General features: G+C 56.3%; 1 protein-coding gene across 3 annotated transcripts in view; it reads right to left on the minus strand.

The window, feature by feature from the left end:
* The window catches only part of prkag3a (protein kinase, AMP-activated, gamma 3a non-catalytic subunit), a 112,020-nt gene that overhangs the window by 52,250 nt on the left and 34,290 nt on the right, over positions 1 to 25,480 (minus strand). For all 3 annotated transcript variants that reach the window (XM_072469417.1, XM_072469427.1, XM_072469437.1), the window contains exon 4: positions 9,442 to 9,523. In XM_072469417.1, the coding sequence (XP_072325518.1) occupies positions 9,442 to 9,523 (82 nt within the window). The remainder of the gene's footprint in view (positions 1 to 9,441; positions 9,524 to 25,480) is intronic.

A 25,480-nucleotide genomic window follows, 5' to 3' on the forward strand; every position in this document is an offset into this window, starting at 1 on the left:
ACTGAGGGACAGCTGTAATGTCAGAGTGTCAGTACTGAGGGACTGCGTAACTATCAGAGGGTCAGTACTGAGGGAGTGCTGCACTATCAGTGGGTCAGTACTGAGAGAGAGCTGCACTGTCAGAGAGCCAGTACTGAGGGAGTGCTGCACTGTCAGTGGGTCAGTACTGAGGGAGTGCTGCACTGTCAGAGGGTCAGTACTGAGGGAGTGCTGCACTGTCAGAGGGTCAGTACTGAGGGAGTGCAGCACTGTCAGAGGGTCAGTACTGAGGGAGTGCTGCACTGTCAGAGGGTCAGTACTGAGGGAGTGCCGCACTGTCAGAGGGGCAGTACTGAGGGAGTGCTGCACTGTCAGAGGGTCAGTACTGAGGGAGTGCAGCACTGTCAGAGGGTCAGTACTGAGGGAGAGCTGTACTGTCAGAGTGTCAGTACTGAGGGACTGCGTAACTATCAGAGGGTCAGTACTGAGGGAGTGCTGCACTATCAGTGGGTCAGTACTGAGAGAGAGCTGCACTGTCAGAGAGTCAGTACTGAGGGAGTGCTGCACTGTCAGAGGGTCAGTACTGAGGGAGTGCCGCACTGTCAGAGGGTCAGTACTGAGGGAGTGCTGCACTATCAGTGGGTCAGTACTGAGGGAGTGCTGCACTGTCAGAGGGTCAGTACTGAGGGAGTGCTGCACTGTCAGAGGGTCAGTACTGAGGGAGTGCTGCACTGTCAGAGGGTCAGTACTGAGGGAGTGCCGCACTGTCAGAGGGTCAGTACTGAGGGAGTGCTGCACTATCAGTGGGTCAGTACTGAGGGAGTGCTGCACTGTCAGAGGGTCAGTACTGAGGGAGTGCTGCACTGTCAGAGGGTCAGTACTGAGGGAGTGCAGCACTGTCAGAGGGTCAGTACTGAGGGAGTGCTGCACTGTCAGAGGGTCAGTACTGAGGGAGTGCTGCACTGTCAGAGGGTCAGTACTGAGGGAGTGCAGCACTGTCAGAGCGTCAGTGCTGCACTGTCAGAGGTTCCGTACTGAGGGAGTGCTGCACTGTCAGAGGTTCCGTACTGAGGGAGTGCTGCACTGTTGGAGGGTCAGTGCTGAAGGAGTGCTGCACTGTTGGAGGGTCAGTGCTGAGGGAAATGAAATGAAATGAAAATCGCTTATTGTCACAAGTCGGCTTCAAGTGAAGTTACTGTGAAAAGCCCCTAGTCGCCACATTCGGGCGCCTGTTCAGGGAGGCTGGTGCGGGAATTGAACCGTGCTGCTGGCCTGCCTTGGTCTGCTTTAAAAGCCAGCGATTTAGCTCTGTGCTAAACCAGCCCCTGAGAGCTGCACTGTCAGAGGGTCAGTACTGAGTGAATGCTGCACTGTCAGACGTTCCGTACTGAGGGAGTGCTGCACAGTTAGAGGGTCAGTGCTGAGGGGATGCTGCACTGTCAGAGGGTCAGTACTGAGGGAGTGCTGCACAGTTAGAGGGTCAGTACTGAAGGAGTGCTGCATAGTTACAGGGTCAGTGCTGAGGGAGTGCTGCACTGTCAGAGGATCAGTACTGAGGGGATGCTGCACTGTCAGAGTGTCAGTACTGAGGGAGTGCTGCACAGTTAGAGGGTCAGTGCTGAGGGAGTGCTGCACTGTTAGAGGGTCAGTACTGAGGGAATGCTGCACTGTCAGAGGGTCAATACTGAGGGAATGCTGCACTGTCGGAGGGTCAGTACTGAGGGAGTGCAGTACTATCAGAGGGGCAGTACTGAGGGAGAGCTGCACTGTCAGAGGGTCAGTACTGAGGGAGTGCAGTACTATCAGAGGGTCAGTACTGAGGGAGTGCTGCACTATCAGTGGGTCAGTACTGAGGGAGTGCAGTACTATCAGAGGGTCAGTACTGAGGGGATGCTGCACTGTCAGAGTGTCAGTACTGAGGGAGTGCTGCACAGTAAGAGGGTCAGTGCTGAGGGAGTGCTGCACTGTTAGAGGGTCAGTACTGAGGGAATGCTGCACTGTCAGAGGGTCAATACTGAGGGAATGCTGCACTGTCGGAGGATCAGTACTGAGGGAGTGCAGTACTATCAGAGGGTCAGTACTGAGGGACAGCTGTACTGTCAGAGTGTCAGTACTGAGGGACTGCGTAACTATCAGAGGGTCAGTACTGAGGGAGTGCTGCACTATCAGTGGGTCAGTACTGAGAGAGAGCTGCACTGTCAGAGAGCCAGTACTGAGGGAGTGCTGCACTGTCAGTGGGTCAGTACTGAGGGAGTGCTGCACTGTCAGAGGGTCAGTACTGAGGGAGTGCTGCACTGTCAGAGGGTCAGTACTGAGGGAGTGCAGCACTGTCAGAGGGTCAGTACTGAGGGAGTGCTGCACTGTCAGAGGGCCAGTACTGAGGGAGTGCTGCACTGTCAGTGGGTCAGTACTGAGGGAGTGCTGCACTGTCAGAGGGTCAGTACTGAGGGAGTGCTGCACTGTCAGAGGGTCAGTACTGAGGGAGTGCAGCACTGTCAGAGGGTCAGGACTGAGGGAGTGCTGCACTGTCAGAGGGTCAGTACTGAGGGAGTGCCGCACTGTCAGAGGGGCAGTACTGAGGGAGTGCTGCACTGTCAGAGGGTCAGTACTGAGGGAGTGCAGCACTGTCAGAGGGTCAGTACTGAGGGAGAGCTGTACTGTCAGAGTGTCAGTACTGAGGGACTGCGTAACTATCAGAGGGTCAGTACTGAGGGAGTGCTGCACTATCAGTGGGTCAGTACTGAGAGAGAGCTGCACTGTCAGAGAGTCAGTACTGAGGGAGTGCAGCACTGTCAGAGGGTCAGTACTGAGGGAGTGCTGCACTGTCAGAGGGTCAGTACTGAGGGAGTGCTGCACTGTCAGAGGGCCAGTACTGAGGGAGTGCCGCACTGTCAGAGGGTCAGTACTGAGGGAGTGCTGCACTATCAGTGGGTCAGTACTGAGGGAGTGCTGCACTGTCAGAGGGTCAGTACTGAGGGAATGCAGCACTGTCAGAGGGTCAGTACTGAGGGAGTGCTGCACTGTCACAGGGTCAGTACTGAGGGAGTGCTGCACTGTCAGAGGGTCAGTACTGAGGGAGTGCTGCACTGTCAGAGGGTCAGTACTGAGGGAATGCTGCACTGTCAGAGGGTCAGTACTGAGGGAGTGCAGCACTGTCAGAGCGTCAGTACTGAGGCAGTGCTGCACTGTCAGAGGTTCCGTACTGAGGGAGTGCTGCACTGTCAGAGGTTCCGTACTGAGGGAGTGCTGCACTGTTGGAGGGTCAGTGCTGAAGGAGTGCTGCACTGTTGGAGGGTCAGTGCTGAGGGAAATGAAATGAAATGAAAATCGCTTATTGTCACAAGTCGGCTTCAAGTGAAGTTACTGTGAAAAGCCCCTAGTCGCCACATTCGGGCACCTGTTCAGGGAGGCTGGTGCGGGAATTGAACCGTGCTGCTGGCCTGCCTTGGTCTGCTTTAAAAGCCAGCGATTTAGCTCTGTGCTAAACCAGCCCCTGAGAGCTGCACTGTCAGAGGGTCAGTACTGAGTGAATGCTGCACTGTCAGACGTTCCGTACTGAGGGAGTGCTGCACAGTTAGAGGGTCAGTGCTGAGGGGATGCTGCACTGTCAGAGGGTCAGTACTGAGGGAGTGCTGCACAGTTAGAGGGTCAGTACTGAAGGAGTGCTGCATAGTTACAGGGTCAGTGCTGAGGGAGTGCTGCACTGTCAGAGGATCAGTACTGAGCGGATGCTGCACTGTCAGAGTGTCAGTACTGAGGGAGTGCTGCACAGTTAGAGGGTCAGTGCTGAGGGAGTGCTGCACTGTTAGAGGGTCAGTACTGAGGGAATGCTGCACTGTCAGAGGGTCAATACTGAGGGAATGCTGCACTGTCGGAGGGTCAGTACTGAGGGAGTGCAGTACTATCAGAGGGGCAGTACTGAGGGAGAGCTGCACTGTCAGAGGGTCAGTACTGAGGGAGTGCAGTACTATCAGAGGGTCAGTACTGAGGGAGTGCTGCACTATCAGTGGGTCAGTACTGAGGGAGTGCAGTACTATCAGAGGGTCAGCACTGAGGGGATGCTGCACTGTCAGAGTGTCAGTACTGAGGGAGTGCTGCACAGTTAGAGGGTCAGTGCTGAGGGAGTGCTGCACTGTTAGAGGGTCAGTACTGAGGGAATGCTGCACTGTCAGAGGGTCAATACTGAGGGAATGCTGCACTGTCGGAGGATCAGTACTGAGGGAGTGCAGTACTATCAGAGGGTCAGTACTGAGGGACAGCTGTACTGTCAGAGTGTCAGTACTGAGGGACTGCGTAACTATCAGAGGGTCAGTACTGAGGGAGTGCTGCACTATCAGTGGGTCAGTACTGAGAGAGAGCTGCACTGTCAGAGAGCCAGTACTGAGGGAGTGCTGCACTGTCAGTGGGTCAGTACTGAGGGAGTGCTGCACTGTCAGAGGGTCAGTACTGAGGGAGTGCTGCACTGTCAGAGGGTCAGTACTGAGGGAGTGCAGCACTGTCAGAGGGTCAGTACTGAGGGAGTGCTGCACTGTCAGAGGGTCAGTACTGAGGGAGTGCCGCACTGTCAGAGGGGCAGTACTGAGGGAGTGCTGCACTGTCAGAGGGTCAGTACTGAGGGAGTGCAGCACTGTCAGAGGGTCAGTACTGAGGGAGAGCTGTACTGTCAGAGTGTCAGTACTGAGGGACTGCGTAACTATCAGAGTGTCAGTACTGAGGGAGTGCTGCACTATCAGTGGGTCAGTACTGAGAGAGAGCTGCACTGTCAGAGAGTCAGTACTGAGGGAGTGCTGCACTGTCAGAGGGTCAGTACTGAGGGAGTGCTGCACTATCAGTGGGTCAGTACTGAGAGAGAGCTGCACTGTCAGAGGGTCAGTACTGAGGGAGTGCTGCACTATCAGTGGGTCAGTACTGAGGGAGTGCTGCACTGTCAGAGGGTCAGTACTGAGGGAGTGCTGCACTGTCAGAGGGTCAGTACTGAGGGAGTGCAGCACTGTCAGAGGGTCAGTACTGAGGGAGTGCTGCACTGTCAGAGGGTCAGTACTGAGGGAGTGCTGCACTGTCAGAGGGTCAGTACTGAGGGAGTGCCGCACTGTCAGAGGGTCAGTACTGAGGGAGTGCTGCACTATCAGTGGGTCAGTACTGAGGGAGTGCTGCACTGTCAGAGGATCAGTACTGAGGAGTACTGAGGGAGTGCTGCACTGTCAGAGGGTCAGTACTGAGGGAGTGCTGCACTGTCAGAGGGTCAGTACTGAGGGAGTGCTGCACTGTCAGAGGGTCAGTACTGAGGGAGTGCTGCACTGTCAGAGGGTCAGTACTGAGGGAGTGCTGCACTGTCAGAGGGTCAGTACTGAGGGAGTGCTGCACTGTCAGAGGGTCAGTACTGAGGGAGTGCAGCACTGTCAGAGCGTCAGTACTGAGGCAGTGCTGCACTGTCAGAGGTTCCGCACTGAGGGAGTGCTGCACTGTCAGAGGTTCCGTACTGAGGGAGTGCTGCACTGTTGGAGGGTCAGTGCTGAAGGAGTGCTGCACTGTTGGAGGGTCAGTGCTGAGGGAAATGAAATGAAATGAAAATCGCTTACTGTCACAAGTCGGCTTCAAGTGAAGTTACTGTGAAAAGCCCCTAGTCGCCACATTCGGGCGCCTGTTCAGGGAGGCTGGTGCGGGAATTGAACCGTGCTGCTGGCCTGCCTTGGTCTGCTTTAAAAGCCAGCGATTTAGCTCTGTGCTAAACCAGCCCCTGAGAGCTGCACTGTCAGAGGGTCAGTACTGAGTGAATGCTGCACTGTCAGACGTCCCGTACTGAGGGAGTGCTGCACAGTTAGAGGGTCAGTGCTGAGGGGATGCTGCACTGTCAGAGGGTCAGTACTGAGGGAGTGCTGCACAGTTAGAGGGTCAGTACTGAAGGAGTGCTGCATAGTTACAGGGTCAGTGCTGAGGGAGTGCTGCACTGTCAGAGGATCAGTACTGAGGGGATGCTGCACTGTCAGAGTGTCAGTACTGAGGGAGTGCTGCACAGTTAGAGGGTCAGTGCTGAGGGAGTGCTGCACTGTTAGAGGGTCAGTACTGAGGGAATGCTGCACTGTCAGAGGGTCAATACTGAGGGAATGCTGCACTGTCGGAGGGTCAGTACTGAGGGATTGCAGTACTATCAGAGGGTCAGTACTGAGGGAGTGCTGCACTATCAGTGGGTCAGTACTGAGGGAGTGCAGTACTATCAGAGGGTCAGTACTGAGGGGATGCTGCACTGTCAGAGTGTCAGTACTGAGGGAGTGCTGCACAGTTAGAGGGTCAGTGCTGAGGGAATGCTGCACTGTCAGAGGGTCAATACTGAGGGAATGCTGCACTGTCGGAGGATCAGTACTGAGGGAGTGCAGTACTATCAGAGGGTCAGTACTGAGGGACAGCTGTACTGTCAGAGTGTCAGTACTGAGGGACTGCGTAACTATCAGAGGGTCAGTACTGAGGGAGTGCTGCACTCAGTGGGTCAGTACTGAGAGAGAGCTGCACTGTCAGAGAGCCAGTACTGAGGGAGTGCTGCACTGTCAGTGGGTCAGTACTGAGGGAGTGCTGCACTGTCAGAGGGTCAGTACTGAGGGAGTGCTGCACTGTCAGAGGGTCAGTACTGAGGGAGTGCAGCACTGTCAGAGGGTCAGTACTGAGGGAGTGCTGCACTGTCAGAGGGTCAGTACTGAGGGAATGCCGCACTGTCAGAGGGGCAGTACTGAGGGAGTGCTGCACTGTCAGAGGGTCAGTACTGAGGGAGTGCAGCACTGTCAGAGGGTCAGTACTGAGGGAGAGCTGTACTGTCAGAGTGTCAGTACTGAGGGACTGCGTAACTATCAGAGGGTCAGTACTGAGGGAGTGCTGCACTATCAGTGGGTCAGTACTGAGAGAGAGCTGCACTGTCAGAGAGTCAGTACTGAGGGAGTGCTGCACTGTCAGAGGGTCAGTACTGAGGGAGTGCCGCACTGTCAGAGGGTCAGTACTGAGGGAGTGCTGCACTATCAGTGGGTCAGTACTGAGGGAGTGCTGCACTGTCAGAGGGTCAGTACTGAGGGAGTGCTGCACTGTCAGAGGGTCAGTACTGAGGGAGTGCAGCACTGTCAGAGGGTCAGTACTGAGGGAGTGCTGCACTGTCAGAGGGTCAGTACTGAGGGAGTGCTGCACTGTCAGAGGGTCAGTACTGAGGGAGTGCCGCACTGTCAGAGGGTCAGTACTGAGGGAGTGCTGCACTATCAGTGGGTCAGTACTGAGGGAGTGCTGCACTGTCAGAGGGTCAGTACTGAGGGAGTGCAGCACTGTCAGAGGGTCAGTACTGAGGGAGTGCCGCACTGTCAGAGGGTCAGTACTGAGGGAGTGCTGCACTGTCAGAGGGTCAGTACTGAGGGAGTGCTGCACTGTCAGAGGGTCAGTACTGAGGGAGTGCTGCACTGTCAGAGGGTCAGTACTGAGGGAGTGCTGCACTGTCAGAGATGCTGTCTTCTGAACGAGACTGTAAACCAAGATCCTGGGCGGGATTCTGCTTCTGGAGACTAAGCCCCACGCCCGCCGGAAAACGGGTGAGAATCACTCAGGACTTTTTACTCGAAGGTCTGGGGTGATTCTCCGTTTTCCAGGGGGCTAGCAGAACCCCGGCCTGCATCCTGCACCTCTGGCCGCCGGCGGTGCCCTGCTAGCGAGACCATGCGGCCGCGCATGCGCACGGCGGGCCACCTCGCAGACATGGCGGACCCACGCAGCGGGCCCGCGCGGAGGAAGGTCGGTCCCTCCCAGATCGCGATGGCCCGCCGACCGGTGGCCCCCGATCGCGGGCCTGGCCACCGGTGAGGCTCCCCCGGAGTCAGATACCCCCCCCCCCCACCAGGACCGCCACCGCGGCCGCGGGCCCCACCTCCCGTCGGGCGGTACCACATGTAAACCACGCCGGCGGGAGTTCGGCCGGTCGACCGCGGAGAATCGCCGCGGGGGCCTGTTCCCACGGCCCCCGACCGGCGCCGGATCGACCTCGCGCGCGGGGCTGGCGGGGCCGCGGAGAATCGCGGAAGCACCATCGCGCTGGATTTACGACGTGAACGGCTATCCTCCAACCCCGCGCCAGCCGCGATTCCGGCGTGGAGGGTCGGAGAATCCTGCCCCCTCTCTCTCCTCTCAGGTTTTTTAAAATTCAGTTACGGGATGTGGGCGTCACTGGTTCGACCAACATTTATTGCCCATCCCGAGTTGCCCTTCAGAAGATTGGTGTGAAAGTTCCCAAAGCCAGTACGTTGAAGAAGAACAGGGGAGTTCTCACAATATTTATCCCTGGTCAATATTTATCCCTCAGCCAAGATCAGTGTGACAGATTCGCTGTCCATTGTCACATTGCTGTTTGTGGGAACTTGCTGTGTGAAGATTGGCTGCTGTGTTTCCAAGATTACAACAGTGACTAGTTGGCAAGGTGCTATATAAATGCAATGACAACAGTGACGACATTTCAAAACAGACCATGGCCTGTAAAGTACTTTTGGACGTCCTGCGGTCATTTATGAAAGGCCCAATCAAATTCGCCATCCGAGGGTCAGACGACGGCTTCCACAGAACGTGGGAGCCAGTCACCCAATTGTTCCGGGACCTGTTTGTGGCCAACAAACAAGCAGAAGAATAGCCAGGTAGCCAAGAAACAGGGGAGAGTAGCCAAAGCATGAGGGGAAGAGATAGACCGGGAGGAGGTGGGGGGGGGAACAGCCAAATCTAAGAGGAAGGAAAGGCGAGCCCGGGGGGGGGGGGGGGGGGGGGGGGGTGGAAGGAGCGGGGAGAGGGGGGGGTAGAGGGAAGAGACGGAACAATAGAGGAGAGCCAGGGAGGGGGAGGGGGGGGGGGGGGGAGGCAGGGAAACATTAACAAACTTAACGTCCACAGGAACAGAGAAAACGGGGAAGACGGGAGGGCCGCAGAAGCGGAAGTGCGCAGAAGCGGAATGAAACGACAACGGCAGCGAACTCCGTCTGGGAGAAGCAAGGGACGACAACACCACGAACAGATGCCTACTTATGTGCGTAAATAATTTTGCCAAGCGTACAGAGCTGCTGCTGTTGAGCGGGGGCATAATACCGTCCGATGGCTTCTCAGGGAAAATTAAAACGTCAGCAGCAGCAGCGACCCGTAGGGGAGTGGGGGTGAGTGCTCCGTTGGGAGGGTGTGGGAAGACTGAGGCGCGTGGGGTCACGTCTAGTCAATTGCTATTGTATATTCTCTTTTTGCACTATGTTAATGTTCACTCTATTTTGCTGTGTTAGGATTATTACTATTTATTATGAAAAACTTTGCAAAACTTTAATTTAAAAAAAATATTTTAAAAATAATTTTTTTAAATGAAAGACCCTTTGGAAACGCAAGTTTGATGTTGTGGGTCAATGCTTACCGACAATTAAATCTCCCAGATTCTGTTCCCGTCACGTTCAGATGAACAGGTTTAAAACTCACCGACAAAGCACTGCTCTTTATTGTTCCAGAGTGGAGCTGCTCTCACGCCGTTTGCGACCATTGCCAAGAACGCTTTCTTCACCTGTGTAGAAACCAGAAAACAACTTTCCTCTAGTTCTGGAGTTTTTTCCCCCGCTTCCCCCAACTCCCCCTGAAGGTTGCATCTCTCACCGTTGCCTAGAACCAGGATCAATGTCGACTCTGTGACACGGAATTGCCGGTTGAACCTCAATAGAAATCATTTTGAGGTCGTTCAAAAAGCCACAAATTCCTTGGAAAATATGTGTCTGAGTGGGTAGAGGAACTGAGTGATCTGGGGGTACCAAAATGACGGCCACGGACAGTAATGATCCAGCTTAACACAGTCATGCACAAAGTAACCAGCAGCTGGGGTCCCTTTCCAGAGGGATGGAAGTTAGGGCAGAGACATTGCATTAAACTTAGTTTGATGGAGTTACTGTAAACATTCCTGGTCTGTAGGAGAAGGACATTGAGGTACTGGAGAAGATGCACAAATGATTTCCCAGAATAACTGCCAAAACTGAGAGGTTCTATCACTCATGAAGCATTAAACAGGTTGCGGCCTTTGTCTCTAGAAACGAGAAGACTGGGCTTTGTCCAGATGGAGGCCTTTAAAATTATGATAGAATTTGTTCATTTATTTCTAGGTGTCATCTTCGTCCCAGAATGTTGACTCCACGTCTGTCTGTCCTTTACTGTCTGTCATAATATACACCAGTATATCATGGTGCAGACACACACACTGATGGACACACAGCGGGACCAATCAACACACACAACACCGCAGCCAATCACCAGTGAGAGCACACGCACTAGAAAGACAGGGGGCATCAGAGTTCCCGCTCATTCGAGCTACAGCCTCCTAGTAGGACAGAGCTTACAGCTTGCAGCACAGATCTTCACCATGTGCTGAGTGCATAGACTGGTTAGGACAAGGCATAGGTCTTTAGTTCAATCTAATATCGTGTTAACCCACAGTGAAAGTATGTTCAACAGTTTCTGACTTAATAAAATAGTGTTGCACGGATCCAGAGCACCCAACACATCACTGTCCTCACACATTCCGCAAAAGTCAACTGTATCCAGTCCACTTGCCTGGATGAGTGCAGCTCCAGCGACACCCAAGAGTCTCAACACCTAGGGGTGGCACGGTGGCGCAGTGGTTAGCACTGCTGCCTACGGCGCTGAGGACCTGGGTTCGATCCCGGCCCCGGGTCACTGTCCGTGTGGAGTTTGCACATTCTCCCCGTGTTTGCGTGGGTTTCACCCCCACAACCCAAAGATGTGCAGGATAGGTGGATTGGCCGCGCTAAATTGCCCCTTAATTGGAATTTTTTTTAAATAAAAGAAGTTCAACACCATCCAGGACAAAGCAGCATGCATTATTGGCATTCTGTTCACTGCCTTCAACATTCACTCCCTCCACCACCAATGTACATTGGCAGCTGTGTATAACATCTACAAGATGCAGTGTAGCAAAACACTGAGGGTCCTTCGACAGGACCTTCCAAACCCATGACCGCTACCACCTAGAAAGATAAGGACAGCAGAAGCATGGGAATGCCACCATTTGCAAGTTCCCCCCAAAGTGACCTTGGGCCCAATTCAACGGCCGTGTCGCGCCCGACTTGGTGACGGGGTGAGGCCATTGAATCTCCCAGAAGGCTTCCAGCGGGAATTGCGACTCACGAAACGTCAAGCGAGAGGGGCCCCACGATCAAGGTCTTGCTCTCGCTGAGCAAGATCCAAGCGCACATATTTAGGCTCACTCAAATATTCACTTGCCCAGTTCACCCAGGGTCTGGGTTTCAGGGGCCCCGCCAGCGACACCTCAATTGGGCGCAGTGTGGCACTGGTTCACAAAGTCGTGAACCAGTCATGATGGCACCTCGGGGGGTGGGGGGTTCGCTGAGGAATTGAGGCCCGAGTGGTGCCAGGCTGGCAGTGCCAAGGTGCCCAGGTGCCAGGTTTCCTGTGCCAAGGGTCCAGAGGGGCTCGGAAAAAGTAAGTTGGGTGGAGGGGATGGGAAGTCCTGAGGCTGCAGTGGGGGGCGCAGAGAGTGGGGGGGGGTTGTAAGATTGGGACTGCCTTTAAAAATGGTGATGCGGGCGTTGTCTTCCTGCATTGGCGAGCTGGCCTCGACAGGGAGTTCCTCGCCAAGGCCATAAAACGGCAAATGCCATTGAATAGCAGGGTCCGTCACAGCGCTGCAGGAACTGAGGAACACACCAGCTAAATGTACCGTTCTGCGCACTTTATGAAATGAAATGAATGAAATGAAATGAAAATCGCTTATTGTCACAAGTAGGCTTCAATGAAGTTACTGTGAAAAGCTCCTAGTCTCCACATTCCGGCGCCTGTTCGGGGAGGCTGGTACGGGAATTGAACCGTGCTGCTGGCCTGCTTTAAACGCCAGCGATTTAGCCCAGTGTGCTAAACCAGCCCCTAGCTTGAGTCTGCTGAATAGATCAGCGATCCCTCACTGTCACCGGGTCAAAAACCTGGAACCTTCTCCCTATCAGCACTGTGGGTGTACCTACATGGACTGCAGCGGTGCAAAGGAAACAACTGCTGGCCTAGCCAGCGAAACCCAGTTTAAATGCTCTCTGGCTGGGATTCTCTGAAATCCCGGCTAAGTGTTCACGCCGGCGTTAAAACCGGCGCGAACGGCGCCGGCGTCAACAGGCCTCCAGGCCCAGTCATTCTCCCCGTCCTCGGGGGGGGCTAGAATGGCGCCGGAGCGCTGTGCGATGCTCCAGCGCCGAATGCCAGTCCTACACGGCCACCATAGGTCCGCGCATGCGCGCCACAGTCGTCTCCGCGCCGGCCCGCGGGCAATCTGGCGGAGCCCGGCGCGATGGAACATTGACCCGCCCCCCCCCGGGAATGAGTCCGCCCGCCGATCGGTTGCTACTGATCGTGGACCTGGCCACCATTGAGGCCCCCCGGAGTCGGCGCCCCCCCCGCCCACCAGGACGGCCCCCGCAGCCAGAAAGCCGACGTCCCGCCGGGAAGGACCGTACGCAAACGATGCCGGCGGGACTCGGCGGGCACTCGGCCCGTCGAGCGCGGAGAATTGCGGGGGGGGGGCGGGGGGGGCGCATACAATGGCCCCCGACCGTCACTGCGGCAACCGCACCGCCGCAATTCCACCGATTCTCCAGTCGACGGAGACCCGGCAGCCCGCCGTCGGAGCGGCGTGTCGCGATTTGCACGCACCCCGGGGATTCTCCCACCCGGCGCGGGATGTAGAATCCCGCCCTCTGTCTACCATCCACTCTCAGAATGTGACCGATGTACTGGGAGGATTTTAGAATAAAGTTGAGGATTGGGAGGATTTTAGAATCCAACAAAGGAGCACCAGAAAACTGATGAAGAAAGGAGAATAGAAAGTGAATGTGGACTTGCCAAGAAACATAGAAACAGACTGTAAAAGTTTCTCAAGTTATGTGAAAAACAAACACTTGTCTAAGACAAATGTGGGTCCATTACAGGTAGAGCCAGGAGAATTTATAATGGGCAAACCGTGCTGCTGGCCTGCTTGGTCTGCTTTAAACGCCAGCGATTTAGCCCAGTGTGCTAAACCAGCCCCTAGCTTGAGTCTGCTGAATAGATCAGCGATCCCTCACTGTCACCGGGTCAAAAACCTGGGGCGTCATTCTCCGACCCCCCGCCGGGTCGGAGAATGGCCGTTGGCCGCCGTGAATCCCGCCCCCGCCCCCGCCGAAGTCTCCGAAGGGAGAAAAGTCGGCGGGGCGTTAATGGCGCCGCTGCCGCGGAGAATGTCACGGGTCTGCGCAAGGCAGCCGATTTTCGGCCTGCCGATATTCTCCCTTCCGGATGGGCCGAAGTCCCGTCGACGTGATGACCGTTCACGTCGACGTGAATCAAACCTCCTTTTCATCGGCGTGACCCGGTGCTCCAGGCTCACGCCGACCAGCGAGGAGGTGAGTGACGGCCTGGGGGGTTGGCTCTGGGCAGGAAATGGCGTGGCCGCAGACTGATTGCGTGAGGAGAGGTGTGTCTCGGCTTGTGTGTGTGTGCGGCGGGGGGGGGGGGGGTGGTTAGAGTAGGCTGGGCTCCGGGGGAGTGCCGGGAGGGGGTCCGTGCCGGGGTGGAGGTTGGGGGTTGTGGAGGGGGTCCGTGCCGGGTGGAGGTTGGGGGGGGGGTCCGTGGTGGGGTGGAGGTTGGGGGTTGGGGAGGGGGTCCGTGCCGGGGTGGAGGTTGGGGAGGGGGTCCGTGCCAGGGTGGAGGTTGGGGAGGGGGTCCGTGCCGGGGTGGAGGTTGGGGAGGGGGTCCGTGCCGGGGTGGAGGTCGGGGGGGGGTCCGTGCTGGGGTGGAGGTTGGGGGGGGTCCGTGCTGGGGTGGAGGTTGGGGGTTGGGGAGGGGGTCCGTGCCGGGGTGGAGGTTGGGGGGGGGGGGGGGTCCGTGCCGGGGTGGGTGATGGGAGGGCAAATGAGTTGGTCCACCTGGCCAGGTGCCAGCCTCCAACAGTTGGACCCATGCGGTCCATGCCACCTGGCTGGGGGGAGGAGGGGATATGGGCAATGATGACATGTCGTCGTTCCCCTCCCCCCCACCAGGCCGTCATGTTTTCAGACCATCCAGCGATGTTGGCCGCCGTGGTGGCAGCCGCTCATGTCTATGTTGCCCTGGATGAGGAGGAGGAGGAGGAGGAGGAGCGTGCCAGAGAGGCGGCGCAGGCTGCCGCAGAGGGGCAGGCGGCAGCCGCCCAGGCTGGAGGGACACCTGACCGACAGGACGAGGAGGGGGAGGAGGACGTCGCGGCCCCACGGCAACGGAGGCACCCGAGGGCGCCCCGTGTGTACCGGCCCCGGCAGTCATACCAGGACCTCACGGACCGGGAATGCAGGAGGAGACTCCGGATGAGCCGGGAAACCGTGGCACACATCTGCCACCTGCTGGCACACCTGTCACCGCGTGGCACTGGCGGGGGATACCCTCTCCCCGTGTCCGTCAAGGTTACGGTGGCCCTGAACTTTTATGCAACGGGGTCATTCCAGGCACCGAGTGGGGACCTGTCCGGCATATCGCAGACATCGGTGCATCGGTGCATCCGGGCAGTGACAGATGCCCTTTATGCCATGGCGCACCGCTACATCCGCTTCCCCGTGGACCGGGCCAGCCAAGATGCCCGGGCCGTGGGCTTCTCTGCCATTGCCGGGTTCCCCATGGTCCAGGGCGCGATCGATGGGATGCACGTCGCCGTGCGGCCACCTGCAGATAACAGGGCCGTGTTCACTAATAGGAAGGGGACCTATTCGATGAATGTACAGGTGGTCTGCGACCACCGCATGATGATCCTGCACGTCTGCGCCCGTCACCCAGGCAGTGTACACGACTCATTCGTGTTGTCGCGGTCATCCATCCCCGGCATGTACGAGGGACGCCATCCCCGGCTGAGGGGCTGGTTGCTGGGCGACAGGGGCTACCCATTGCGATCGTGGCTGATGACGCCTATACGGAGGCCACGCAATGAGGCGGAGAACCGCGACAATGATGCCCATGTAGCGACAAGGGGAGTGATCGAGAGGTGCTTTGGCGTGCTGAAGATGCGTTTCAGGTGCCTGGACCTCTCTGGGGGCGCCCTCCAGTATCGGTCAGATAGGGTCGGCCGCATCATTGTGGTGTGCTGCGTCCTGCACAACATAGCCCAGCAGAGGGGCGATGTGCCGCAGGCAGAGGAGGGCGGAGTGGAGGAGCAGCAGGAAGAGGCCCAGTCCTCCCCAGATGAGGGGGATGGGGGCAATGGTCAGGGCAGACGGGGTAGACACAGACGGGTGGCTGTCCACCGTTACCGGCTGGCCCAGCGGGCACGGGACAGACTGATAGACGCCCGCTTCACTGACTAGATGGGCGTGGGAATCGGGTAGTATGGCCACAGACCGCACACCATGACAACAGCCGACCACCCACACCCCCCACCCATCCACCCACCCAGCACCCTCACCCCCCTCCCCAACCCCACACACCCCACCCGCATGCACACCACCCCCCCACTCCCAATTGCCGATCCACCGGCGGCACAACGGGCCGGGCTCACCCAGTTGCGGGTGGACGCGTGTCTATCGCAGGCCATGGAGAATGATGACAACCCGCCTCCGATGAGCTCCTGGCTCTACATCGTTGGACTATGTCTGACCCATGGCCACAGTACCACCATCCACCCGGACCATCCCTGCATGCGGCTGTGACACTGCAGCGCACGGTCCCGTCCTCTGCCCGGGGGATGTTGATGGCGGCCCAGGGGGAAGGGGGCAGACTCACCTGGAGCTGAGGTAAGACCACCCCTCACACACACACTTGCGCTCAACGTACATGACACCCCCGCACACTTTGGACAGAGCACAAAGGCAGCTTCGGTAGGTGTAACATTGACTTTAATAACCAAAGGAGTTCATGCACGTGCCCTAGCGCCTAAAACTCATCTGTGCCCTGCACCCGTGCCAACTTACTCAGTGTCTAATTGTTTGGCCTTACGGGCCCTTTGACTACGTCTACGTGGTTCCCCAGACGGTACAGCAGAACTGGAGGTGGACTCCTGTGATTCCTGCCCTCTGACACTGGATCCCTTTGGCGGCCGTTTCCTGGGGCGTCCTGGCCTAGATGGGCCAGGCTGCGGCCCGGGCGACTGGGATGGCGAGCTGCCAGCCTGTCCTGCCCGTTGCCCACCCGATGCACCTGGGACGGAAGGGGGGGAGTCCGAGGTGTCGCGGTGTACCGGGACCTCCCCTACAGAGGGAGCCGGGACGGACCACACCACCTCCTCCTCCCTCGGGGTGCCCGATGGCCCCCAGGCCTCTACATGGGTGGGGGATGCGAACGGACTGGCCATCCGACGCGCCCCCGACATCTGGCGCTGCCAGTCCAGGAGGCCCGTGCTGGTATCGACAGGGGTCTGCAGGTTTGCAGCCATGGAGCCCAGGGGGTTGTCGAACCCTGTCTGCGACAGTGCGACGCCAGCTCGCACATGGCCACTGGCGCCGATGCCCTCAGCGATGGCCTGCTGAGGACTGGGCCATGGCCTGCAGAGACTGGGCCATGGCCTTCAGAGACTGGGCCATGGCCTGCAGAGACTGGGCTATGGCCTGCTGAGACTGGGCCATGGCCTGCTGAGACTGGGCCATGGCCTGCTGAGACTGGGCCATGGCCTGCTGAGACTGGGCTATGGCGTTGAGCGCCTCTGCCATCTGGCGCTGGCACTGGCTCATGGCCTCCTGTGAGAGGGCAGCCATTTCCTGGGCCACAGACGCCGCCTGCACGGAAGGCCCCAGGCCTCGCAAACCGTTCCCCATGTCTGACACCGTCGCACCCATTGCCTCCACCGCGGACGCCACCCGTGCGGTGTCAGCCTGGGTGGCACGCATGACCGGGACCACTCCCAGCTCCTGGACGCGGGTGGACTCCTCCACCTGCGACCGCAGCCGCCGCAAGCCACCCGTCACCCTATTCGCTCGTCTCCGTGTCGGTGTTGCATCGGATCTATGTGTGGGTGTGGTAACTGCAGGAACCCGGGATCCATCTGGGCGGCAGATGTTCGCTTGGCCTGGGCTGCCCTCCGACCGCCCGGTCCCTCTGCTGCTCCTACCTCCACCTGCTGTACCGGGACGGCTGTGTTGTGCGCACCAGTGAGTGTACCAGACGCCTCATCACTAAAGTGCCCAACCGTGGTGAGTGTTTCTGCGATGGTGGAGGGTGTTGGTGACAGCAGTGGCGTTGTGTCGTGCTCTTCGTCCCACTCTGAGTCCATGGCACTTTGGGGTGGGGGTTCGTCTCCACCCATCCACTCTGAGTCACTGTCCGGTATTTCGTCTTCCCGGGTAGGGGTGTCCCGGGTAGTGCTGTCCCGGGTAGTGCTGTCCCGGGTAGTGCTGTCCCGGGTAGTGCTGTCCCGGGTAGTGCTGTCCCGGGTAGTGGTGTCCCGGGTAGGGGTGTCCCGGGTAGGGGTGTCCTGGGTAGTGGTGTCCCGGGTAGGGGTGTCCTGGATAGTGGTGTCCTGGGTAGTGGTGTCCTGGCTCGGATGTGACGGGGGCCTGTGGCTGCCCCCCTCATCGCTGGGTGGTCGCTCCCGCACGTGACGGGGGTGTCGTCTCCCTGTTGCTCCAGGTCTCTCCGTCTCCCGTGGTCTCCGAGGGGCATCCTGCGGGCGTCGCATGCTGGAGGGTCCGGGTCTCTCCGTCTCCCGTGGTCTCCGAGGGGCATCCTGCGGGCGTCGCATGCTGGAGGGTCCGGGTCTCTCCGTCTCCCGTGGTCTCCGAGGGGCATCCTGCGGGCGTCGCATGCTGGAGGGTTCGGGGTCTCTCCGTCTCCCGTGGTCTCCGAGGGGCATCCTGCGGGCGGTCTGCATCTGCGGGGATGGGTGCCTGGACGTTTGGTCCTTCGATACACAATGAAGCATGCATGGTTAGACATCAGGCAGTGATCAGGTGATACGGGAGAGGGGGATATAGGGGAGGGGGGATATGGGGACGGGCTGTTGGTGGCTCACTTGCTCGTGGGGCCCCGACCTCTGCATCAGCAACCTCCCGGTCCTCAGGTCCGCCAGCCAGTTCCAGGGCCCTTTCCTCGTGTACGGTCAGTGGCCTCTCATCAGCGGGCCCTCCTCCAGTCCTCACATGCTCCCTATTGTTGTGTGCGCGCTTCTCCTAGGGGGGGGGGGTGGTGGCAGGGGTAAAAGGCAACAGTGTTAGGCAGGTATATGAATGCACGCCATCGGTTGCGCGTGCATTGCAGAGGTTAAGGTTAGGGCTGGATTCACTTGGGGATATGGGGGATATGGGGGAGGGGGGGATATGGGGGAGGGGGGGATATGGGGGAGGGGGGATATGGGGAATATGGGGGAGGGGGGATATGGGGAGGGGGAATATGGGGGATATGGGGGAGGGGGGATATGTGGGAGGGGGGATATGGGGAGGGGGGATATGGGGAATATGGGGGAGGGGGGATATGGGGGAGGGGGGAATATGGGGGATATGGGGAGGGGGGATATGGGGGAGGGGGGAATATGGGGGAGGGGGGATATGGGGGAGGGGGGATATGTGGGAGGGGGGATATGGGGGAGGGGGAATATGGGGGAGGGGGGATATGGGGGATATGGGGGAGGGGGGATATGGGGGAGGGGGGATATGGGGGAGGGGGGATATGGGGGATATGGGGGAGGGGGGGAAGGGGGGATATGTGGGAGGGGGGATATGGGGAGGGGGGGATATGGGGAATATGGGGGAGGGGGAATATGGGGGATATGGGGGAGGGGGGATATGGGGAGAGGAGAAATGGGGAGGGGGAATATGGGGGAGGGGGGATATGGGGGAGGGGGGATATGGGGGAGGGGGGATATGTGGGAGGGGGGATATGGGGAGGGGGAATATGGGGGAGGGGGGATATGGGGGAGGGGGGATATGGGGGAGGGGGGAATATGGGGGATATGGGGGAGGGGGGATATGTGGGAGGGGGGATATGGGGAGGGGGGATATGGGGAATATGGGGGAGGGGGGATATGGGGGAGGGGGGGATATGGGGGAGGGGGGATATGGGGAGGGGGGATATGGGGGAGGGGGGAATATGGGGGATATGGGGGAGGGGGGATATGGGGGAGGGGGATATGTGGGAGGGGGATATGGGGGAGGGGGAATATGGGGGAGGGGGATATGGGGGATATGGGGGAGGGGGGATATGGGGGAGGGGGGGATATGGGGGAGGGGGGATATGGGGGAGGGGGGAATATGGGGGATATGGGGGAGGGGGGATATGGGGGAGGGGGGATATGGGGGAGGGGGGGATATGGGGGAGGGGGGATATGGGGGAGGGGGGATATGGGGAGGGGGGGATTTGGGGGAGAGGGGATATGGGGGACGCCCACCCTGCCTGCTCTGACGAGGTCGTTCACCTTCTTGTGGCACTGGGTGCCTGTCCGTGGTGTTAGGGCCACAGCGGTGACGGCCTCTGCCACCTCCCTCCACAGACGCCGGCTGTGGCGTGGGGCAACTCTGCGGCCGTGCCCGGGATACAGGGAGTCCCTCCTCTGCTCCACCGCATCCAGGAGCGCCTCCACATCGCGTGACTCGAACCTCGGGGCTGAGCGACGGCCAGCCATCAAGTCGGGTGTTGCGGTCGGCTGTTCCGGTCGGGTGGGGGGGAGCTGCGCGGCCTTATGAGCCGTCACGCCGTGCAGCGCATATGACGCTGCACGGCGTGAACCACTGCGCAAGCGCGGATCCCGTTACGTCGCTGCTAGCCCATTTCGGGCCGCAGACTATCGGCCCATTTTTATGACGTGACGCAAGTGGGATTTGCGCCGTTTTTTGCGCCGATCGGCGGAGTTTCCGCCGATAACGGAGAATTTCGCCCCTGGAACCTTCTCCCTATCAGCACTGTGGGTGTACCTACATGGACTGCAGCGGTTCAAAGGAAACAATTGCTGGCCTAGCCAGCGAAACCCAGTTTAAAAACTCTCTGGCTGGGATTCTCTGAAATCCCGGCTAAGTGTTCCCGCCGGCGTCAAAACCGGCGCGAACGGCGCCGGCGTCAACAGGCCTCCAGGCCCAGTCATTCTCCCCGACCTCGGGGGGGGCTAGAATGGCGCCGGAGCGCTGTGCGATGCTCCAGCACCGAATGCCAGTCCTACACGGCCGCCATGGGGCAAGGCCAATTTTGATGGTATCAGACAGGAACTTGCAGAGGTAGATTGGGGGAGACTGTTGGCAGGCAAAGGGACGGCTGGTAAATGGGAGGCTTTTAAAAAGTGTTAACCAGAGTGCAGGGTAAGCACATTCCCTTTAGGGTGAAGGGCAAGGTTGGTAGAAGTAGGGAACCCTGGATGACTCGAGATATTGAGACTCTGGTCAAAAAGAAGAAGGAAGCATATGACGTACATAAACAACTGGGATCAAGTGGATCCCTTGAAGAGTATAGAGATTGTCGAAATAGAGTTAAGAGGGAAATCAGGAGGGCAAAAAGGGGACATGAAATTGCTTTGGCAAATAATGCAAGGGAGAATCCAAAGAGATTCTACAGATACATAAAGGGAAAAAGAGTAACTAGGGACAGAGTAGGGCCTCTTAAGGATCAACAAGGACATCTATGTGCAGAGCCACAAGAGATGGGTGAGATCCTGAATGAATATTTCTCATCGGTATTCACGGTAGAGAAAGGCATGGATGTTAGGAAACTAAGGGAAATAAATAGTGATGTCTTGAGAAGTGTGCATATTACAGAGGAGGACGTGCTAGAAGTCTTAAAGCACATCAAGGTAGATAAATCCCCGGGACCTGATGAAATGTATCCCAGGATGTTGTGGGAGGCTAGGGAGGAAATTGCGGGTCCCCTAACAGAGATATTTGAATCATCGGCAGCCACAGGTGAGGTGCCTGAAGATTGGAGAGTGGCGAATGTTGTGCCCTTGTTTAAGAAGGGCAGCAGGGAAAAGCCTGGGAACTACAGACCGGTGAGCCTAACGTCTGTAGTAGGTAAGTTGCTAGAAGGTATTCTGAGAGACAGGATCTACAAGCATTTAGAGAGACAAGGACTGATTCGGGGCAGTCAGCATGGCTTTGTGCGTGGAAAATCATGTCTCACAAATTTGATTGAGTTTTTTGAGGGGGTGACCAAGAAGGTAGATGAGGGCAGTGCAGTAGTCGTTGTCTACATGGACTTTAGCAAAGCCTTTGACAAGGTACCGCATGGTAGGTTGTTGCAGAAGGTTAAAGCTCACGGGATCCAGGGTGAGGTTGCCAATTGGATTCAAAATTGGCTGGACGACAGAAGACAGAGGGTGGTTGTAGAGGGTTGTTTTTCAAACTGGAGGCCTGTGACCAGTGGTGTGCCTCAGGGATCGGTGCTAGGTCCACTGTTATTTGTGATTTATATTAATGATTTGGATGAGAATTTAGGAGGCATGGTTAGTAAGTTTGCAGATGACACCAAGATTGGTGGCACAGTGGATAGTGAAGAAGGTTATCTAGGATTGCAACGGGATCTTGATCAATTAGACCAGTGGGCCGATGAATGGCAGATGGAGTTTAATTTAGATAAATGTGAGGTGATGCATATTGGCAGATCGAATCAGGCCAGGACCTACTCAGTTAATGGTATGGCGTTGGGGAGAGTTATATAACAAAGAGATCTAGGAGTACAGGTTCATAGCTCCTTGAAGGTGGAGTCGCATGCTTGGTTTCATTGGTCAGAACATTGAATACAGGAGTTGGGACGTCTTGTTGAAGTTGTACAAGACATTGGTACGGCCACACTTGGAATGCTGTGTGCAGTTCTGGTCACCCTATTATAGGAAGGATATTATTAAACTAGAAAGAGTGCAGAAAAGATTTACTAGGATGTTGCCGGGACTTGATGGTTTGAGTTATAAGGAGAGGCTGGACAGACTGGGACATTTTTCCCTGGAGCGTAGGAGGCTTAGGGGTGATCTTATAGAGGTCTATAAAATAATGAGGGGCATAGATAAGGTAGATAGTCAACATCTTTTCCCAAAGGTAGGGGAGTCTAAAACTAGAGGGCATAGGTTTAAGGTGAGAGGGGAGAGTTTCAGAAGGGCCCAGAGGGGCAATTTCTTCACTCAGAGGGTAGTGAGTGTCTGGAATTTGCTGCCAGAGGTAGTAATAGAGGCGGGTACAATTGTGTCTTTTAAAAAGCATTTAGATAGTTACATGGGTAAGATGGGTATAGAGGGTTATGGGCAAAGTGCGGGCAACTGGGACTAGCTTAATGGTAAAAACTGGGCGGCATGGACTGGTTGGGCCGAAGGGCCTGTTTCCATGCTGTAAACTTCTATGATTCTATAATCGAGAAATGGCAGGGAAGACAAGTGATTACTTTGTGTCTGTCTTCACTGAGGAAGATACAGGCAATCTCCCAGAACAGGAGAGCCAATGGTCTTCGAAGAATCAGGAATTTTTGTAAGAAGGAGGTATTGGAGGAATTAATGGGTTTGAATGTTACTCAGTCCCCAGGACCTGATGATCTACACCTCAGAGGGTCGAAGGACATAGCCATGGAGATAGTCAATACATTTACAAAGAACAAAGAAATGTACAGCACAGGAACAGGCCCTTCGGCCCTCCAAGCCCGTGCCGACCATGCTGCCCGACTAAACTACAATCTTCTACACTTCCTGGGTCCGTATCCCTCCATTCCCATCCTATTCATGTATTTGTCAAGATGCCCCTTAAATGTCACTATCGTCCCTGCTTCCACCACCTCCTCCGGTAGCGAGTTCCAGACACCCACTACCCTCTGTGTAAAAAACTTGCCTCGTACATCTACTCTAAACCTTGCCCCTCTCACCTTAAACCTATGCCCCCTAGTAATTGACCCCTCTGCCCTGGGGAAAAGCCTCTGACTATCCACTCTGTCTATGCCCCTCATAATTTTGTAGACCTCTATCAGGTCGCCCCTCAACCTCCTTCGTTCCAGTGAGAACAAACCGAGTTTATTCAATCGCTCCTCATAGCTAATGCCCTCCATACCAGGCAACATTCTGGTAAATCTCTTCTGCACCCTCTCTAAAGCCTCCACATCCTTCTGGTAGTGTGGCGACCAGAATTGAACACTATGCTCCAAGTGTGGCCTAACTAAGGTTCTATACAGCTGCAACATGACTTTTTAAAAAAAATATATATTTTATTAAAGTTTTCAAACAGAATATTTCCACTTTACAAATCAACATGGAGTACAGTCACAAGTGGAGTACCACAAGGATCTGTTCTGGGGCCGTTGCTGTTTGTCATTTTTATCAATGACCTAGAGGAAGGCGCAGAAGGGTGGGTGAGTAAATTTGCAGACGATACTAAAGTCGGTGGTGTTGTCGATAGTGTGGAAGGATGTAGCAGGTTACAGAGGGATATAGATAAGCTGCAGAGCTGGGCTGAGAGGTGGCAAATGGAGTTTAATGTAGAGAAGTGTGAGGTGATTCACTTTGGAAGGAATAACAGGAATGCGGAATATTTGGCTAATGGTAAAGTTCTTGAAAGTGTGGATGAGCAGAGGGATCTAGGTGTCCATGTACATAGATCCCTGAAAGTTGCCACCCAGGTTGATAGGGTTGTGAAGAAGGCCTATGGAGTGTTGGCCTTTATTGGTAGAGGGATTGAGTTCCGGAGTCGGGAGGTCATGTTGCAGCTGTACAGAACTCTGGTACGGCCGCATTTGGAGTATTGCGTACAGTTCTGGTCACCGCATTATAGGAAGGACGTGGAGGCTTTGGAGTGGGTGCAGAGGAGATTTACCAGGATGTTGCCTGGTATGGAGGGAAAATCTTATGAGGAAAGGCTGATGGACTTGAGGTTGTTTTCGTTGGAGAGAAGAAGGTTAAGAGGAGACTTAATAGAGGCATACAAAATGATCAGGGGGTTGGATAGGGTGGACAGTGAGAGCCTTCTCTCGCGGATGGATATGGCTGGCACGAGGGGACATAACTTTAAACTGAGGGGTAATAGATGTAGGACAGAGGTCAGAGGTAGGTTCTTTACGCAAAGAGTAGTGAGGCCGTGGAATGCCCTACCTGCTACAGTAGTGAACTCGCCAACATTGAGGGCATTTAAAAGTTTATTAGATAAACATATGGATGAGAAGGCAAAGTGGAGGTTAGATGGCTTTTGTTTCGGTGCAACATCGTGGGCCGAAGGGCCTGTACTGCGCTGTATTGTTCTATGTTCTATGTTCTAACATAAAAATAACACAATAGCTGATAAATAACATTATTTAAATAAAATAGTGAACTAACAAAGTAACAAAAAATAGTGCTCCCCCCTTCCCTCTCCCCTCCCTCCCCCCACCCCCACCCCCCCTTCCCTCTCCCCTCCCCTCCCCCCCCCCATCCACCCCCCCGCTGGGCTGCTGCTGCTGACGATCTATTTTCCCTTAACATTCCGCGAGATAGTCAAGGAACGGTTGCCACCGACTGGAGAACCCCTGAGCCGATCCTCTCAGCGCAAATTTAATTCGTTCCAGTTTTATGGACCCTGCCATATCGTTTATCCAGGTCTCCACGCCGGGGGGCTTCACTTCCTTCCACATAAGTAGGATCCTTCGCCGGGCTATCAGGGACGCAAAGGCCAGAATATCGGTCTCTTTCGCCTCCTGCACTCCCGGCTCTTCCGCTACCCCAAATATAGCTAACCCCCAGCCTGGCTTGACCCGGACCTTCACCACCTTTGAAATCACCTTTGCCACTCCCCTCCAGTACTCATCCAGTGCCCGACACGACCAGAACATGTGTGTGTGGTTCGCCGGGCTTCCCAAGCACCTCCCGCACCTGTCCTCCACTCCGAAGAACCTGCTCAGTCTTGCTCACGTCATATGTGCTCTGTGTAGAACCTTGAATTGTATCAGGCTAAGCCTGGCACATGAGGACGAGGAATTTACCCTACTCAGGGCATCAGCTCACAGCCCCTCCTCAATCTCCTCCCCCAGCTCTTCTTCCCATTTTCCCTTCAGCTCCTCTACCAGCGCCTCCCCCTCGTCTCTCATTTCCTGATATATTTCGGACACTTTGCCCTCCCCAACCCATACCCCAGAAATCACTCTATCCTGGATCCCCTGTGTCGGGAGCAGCGGAAATTCCCTCACCTGTTGCCTCGTAAATGCCCTCACTTGCATGTATCTAAATATATTCCCCGGGGGCAGCTCATACTTTTCCTCCAGCGCTCCCAGGCTCGCGAACGTCCCGTCAATAAACAAATCTCTCAATCTCCTAATTCCTGCCCGATGCCCGCTCTGGAACCCTCCGTCCATCCTTCCTGGGACAAACCTATGATTGTTCCTGATCGGGGACCACACCGAGGCACCCGTCACCCCCCTGTGTCGCCTCCATTGCCCCCAGATCCTTAAGGTTGCCACCACCACTGGGTTTGTGGTATACCTTTTCGGGGAGAGCGGCAGCGGCGCCGCCACCAGCGCCTTTAGGCTCGTTCCTTTACAGGACGCCATCTCCAGCTTCTTCCACGCCGCCCCCTCTCCCTCCCTCATCCACTTACAAACCTTCGCC

This window comes from Scyliorhinus torazame, chromosome 2 (genome assembly GCF_047496885.1).
Source record: "Scyliorhinus torazame isolate Kashiwa2021f chromosome 2, sScyTor2.1, whole genome shotgun sequence".
Lineage (NCBI taxonomy): Eukaryota > Metazoa > Chordata > Chondrichthyes > Carcharhiniformes > Scyliorhinidae > Scyliorhinus > Scyliorhinus torazame.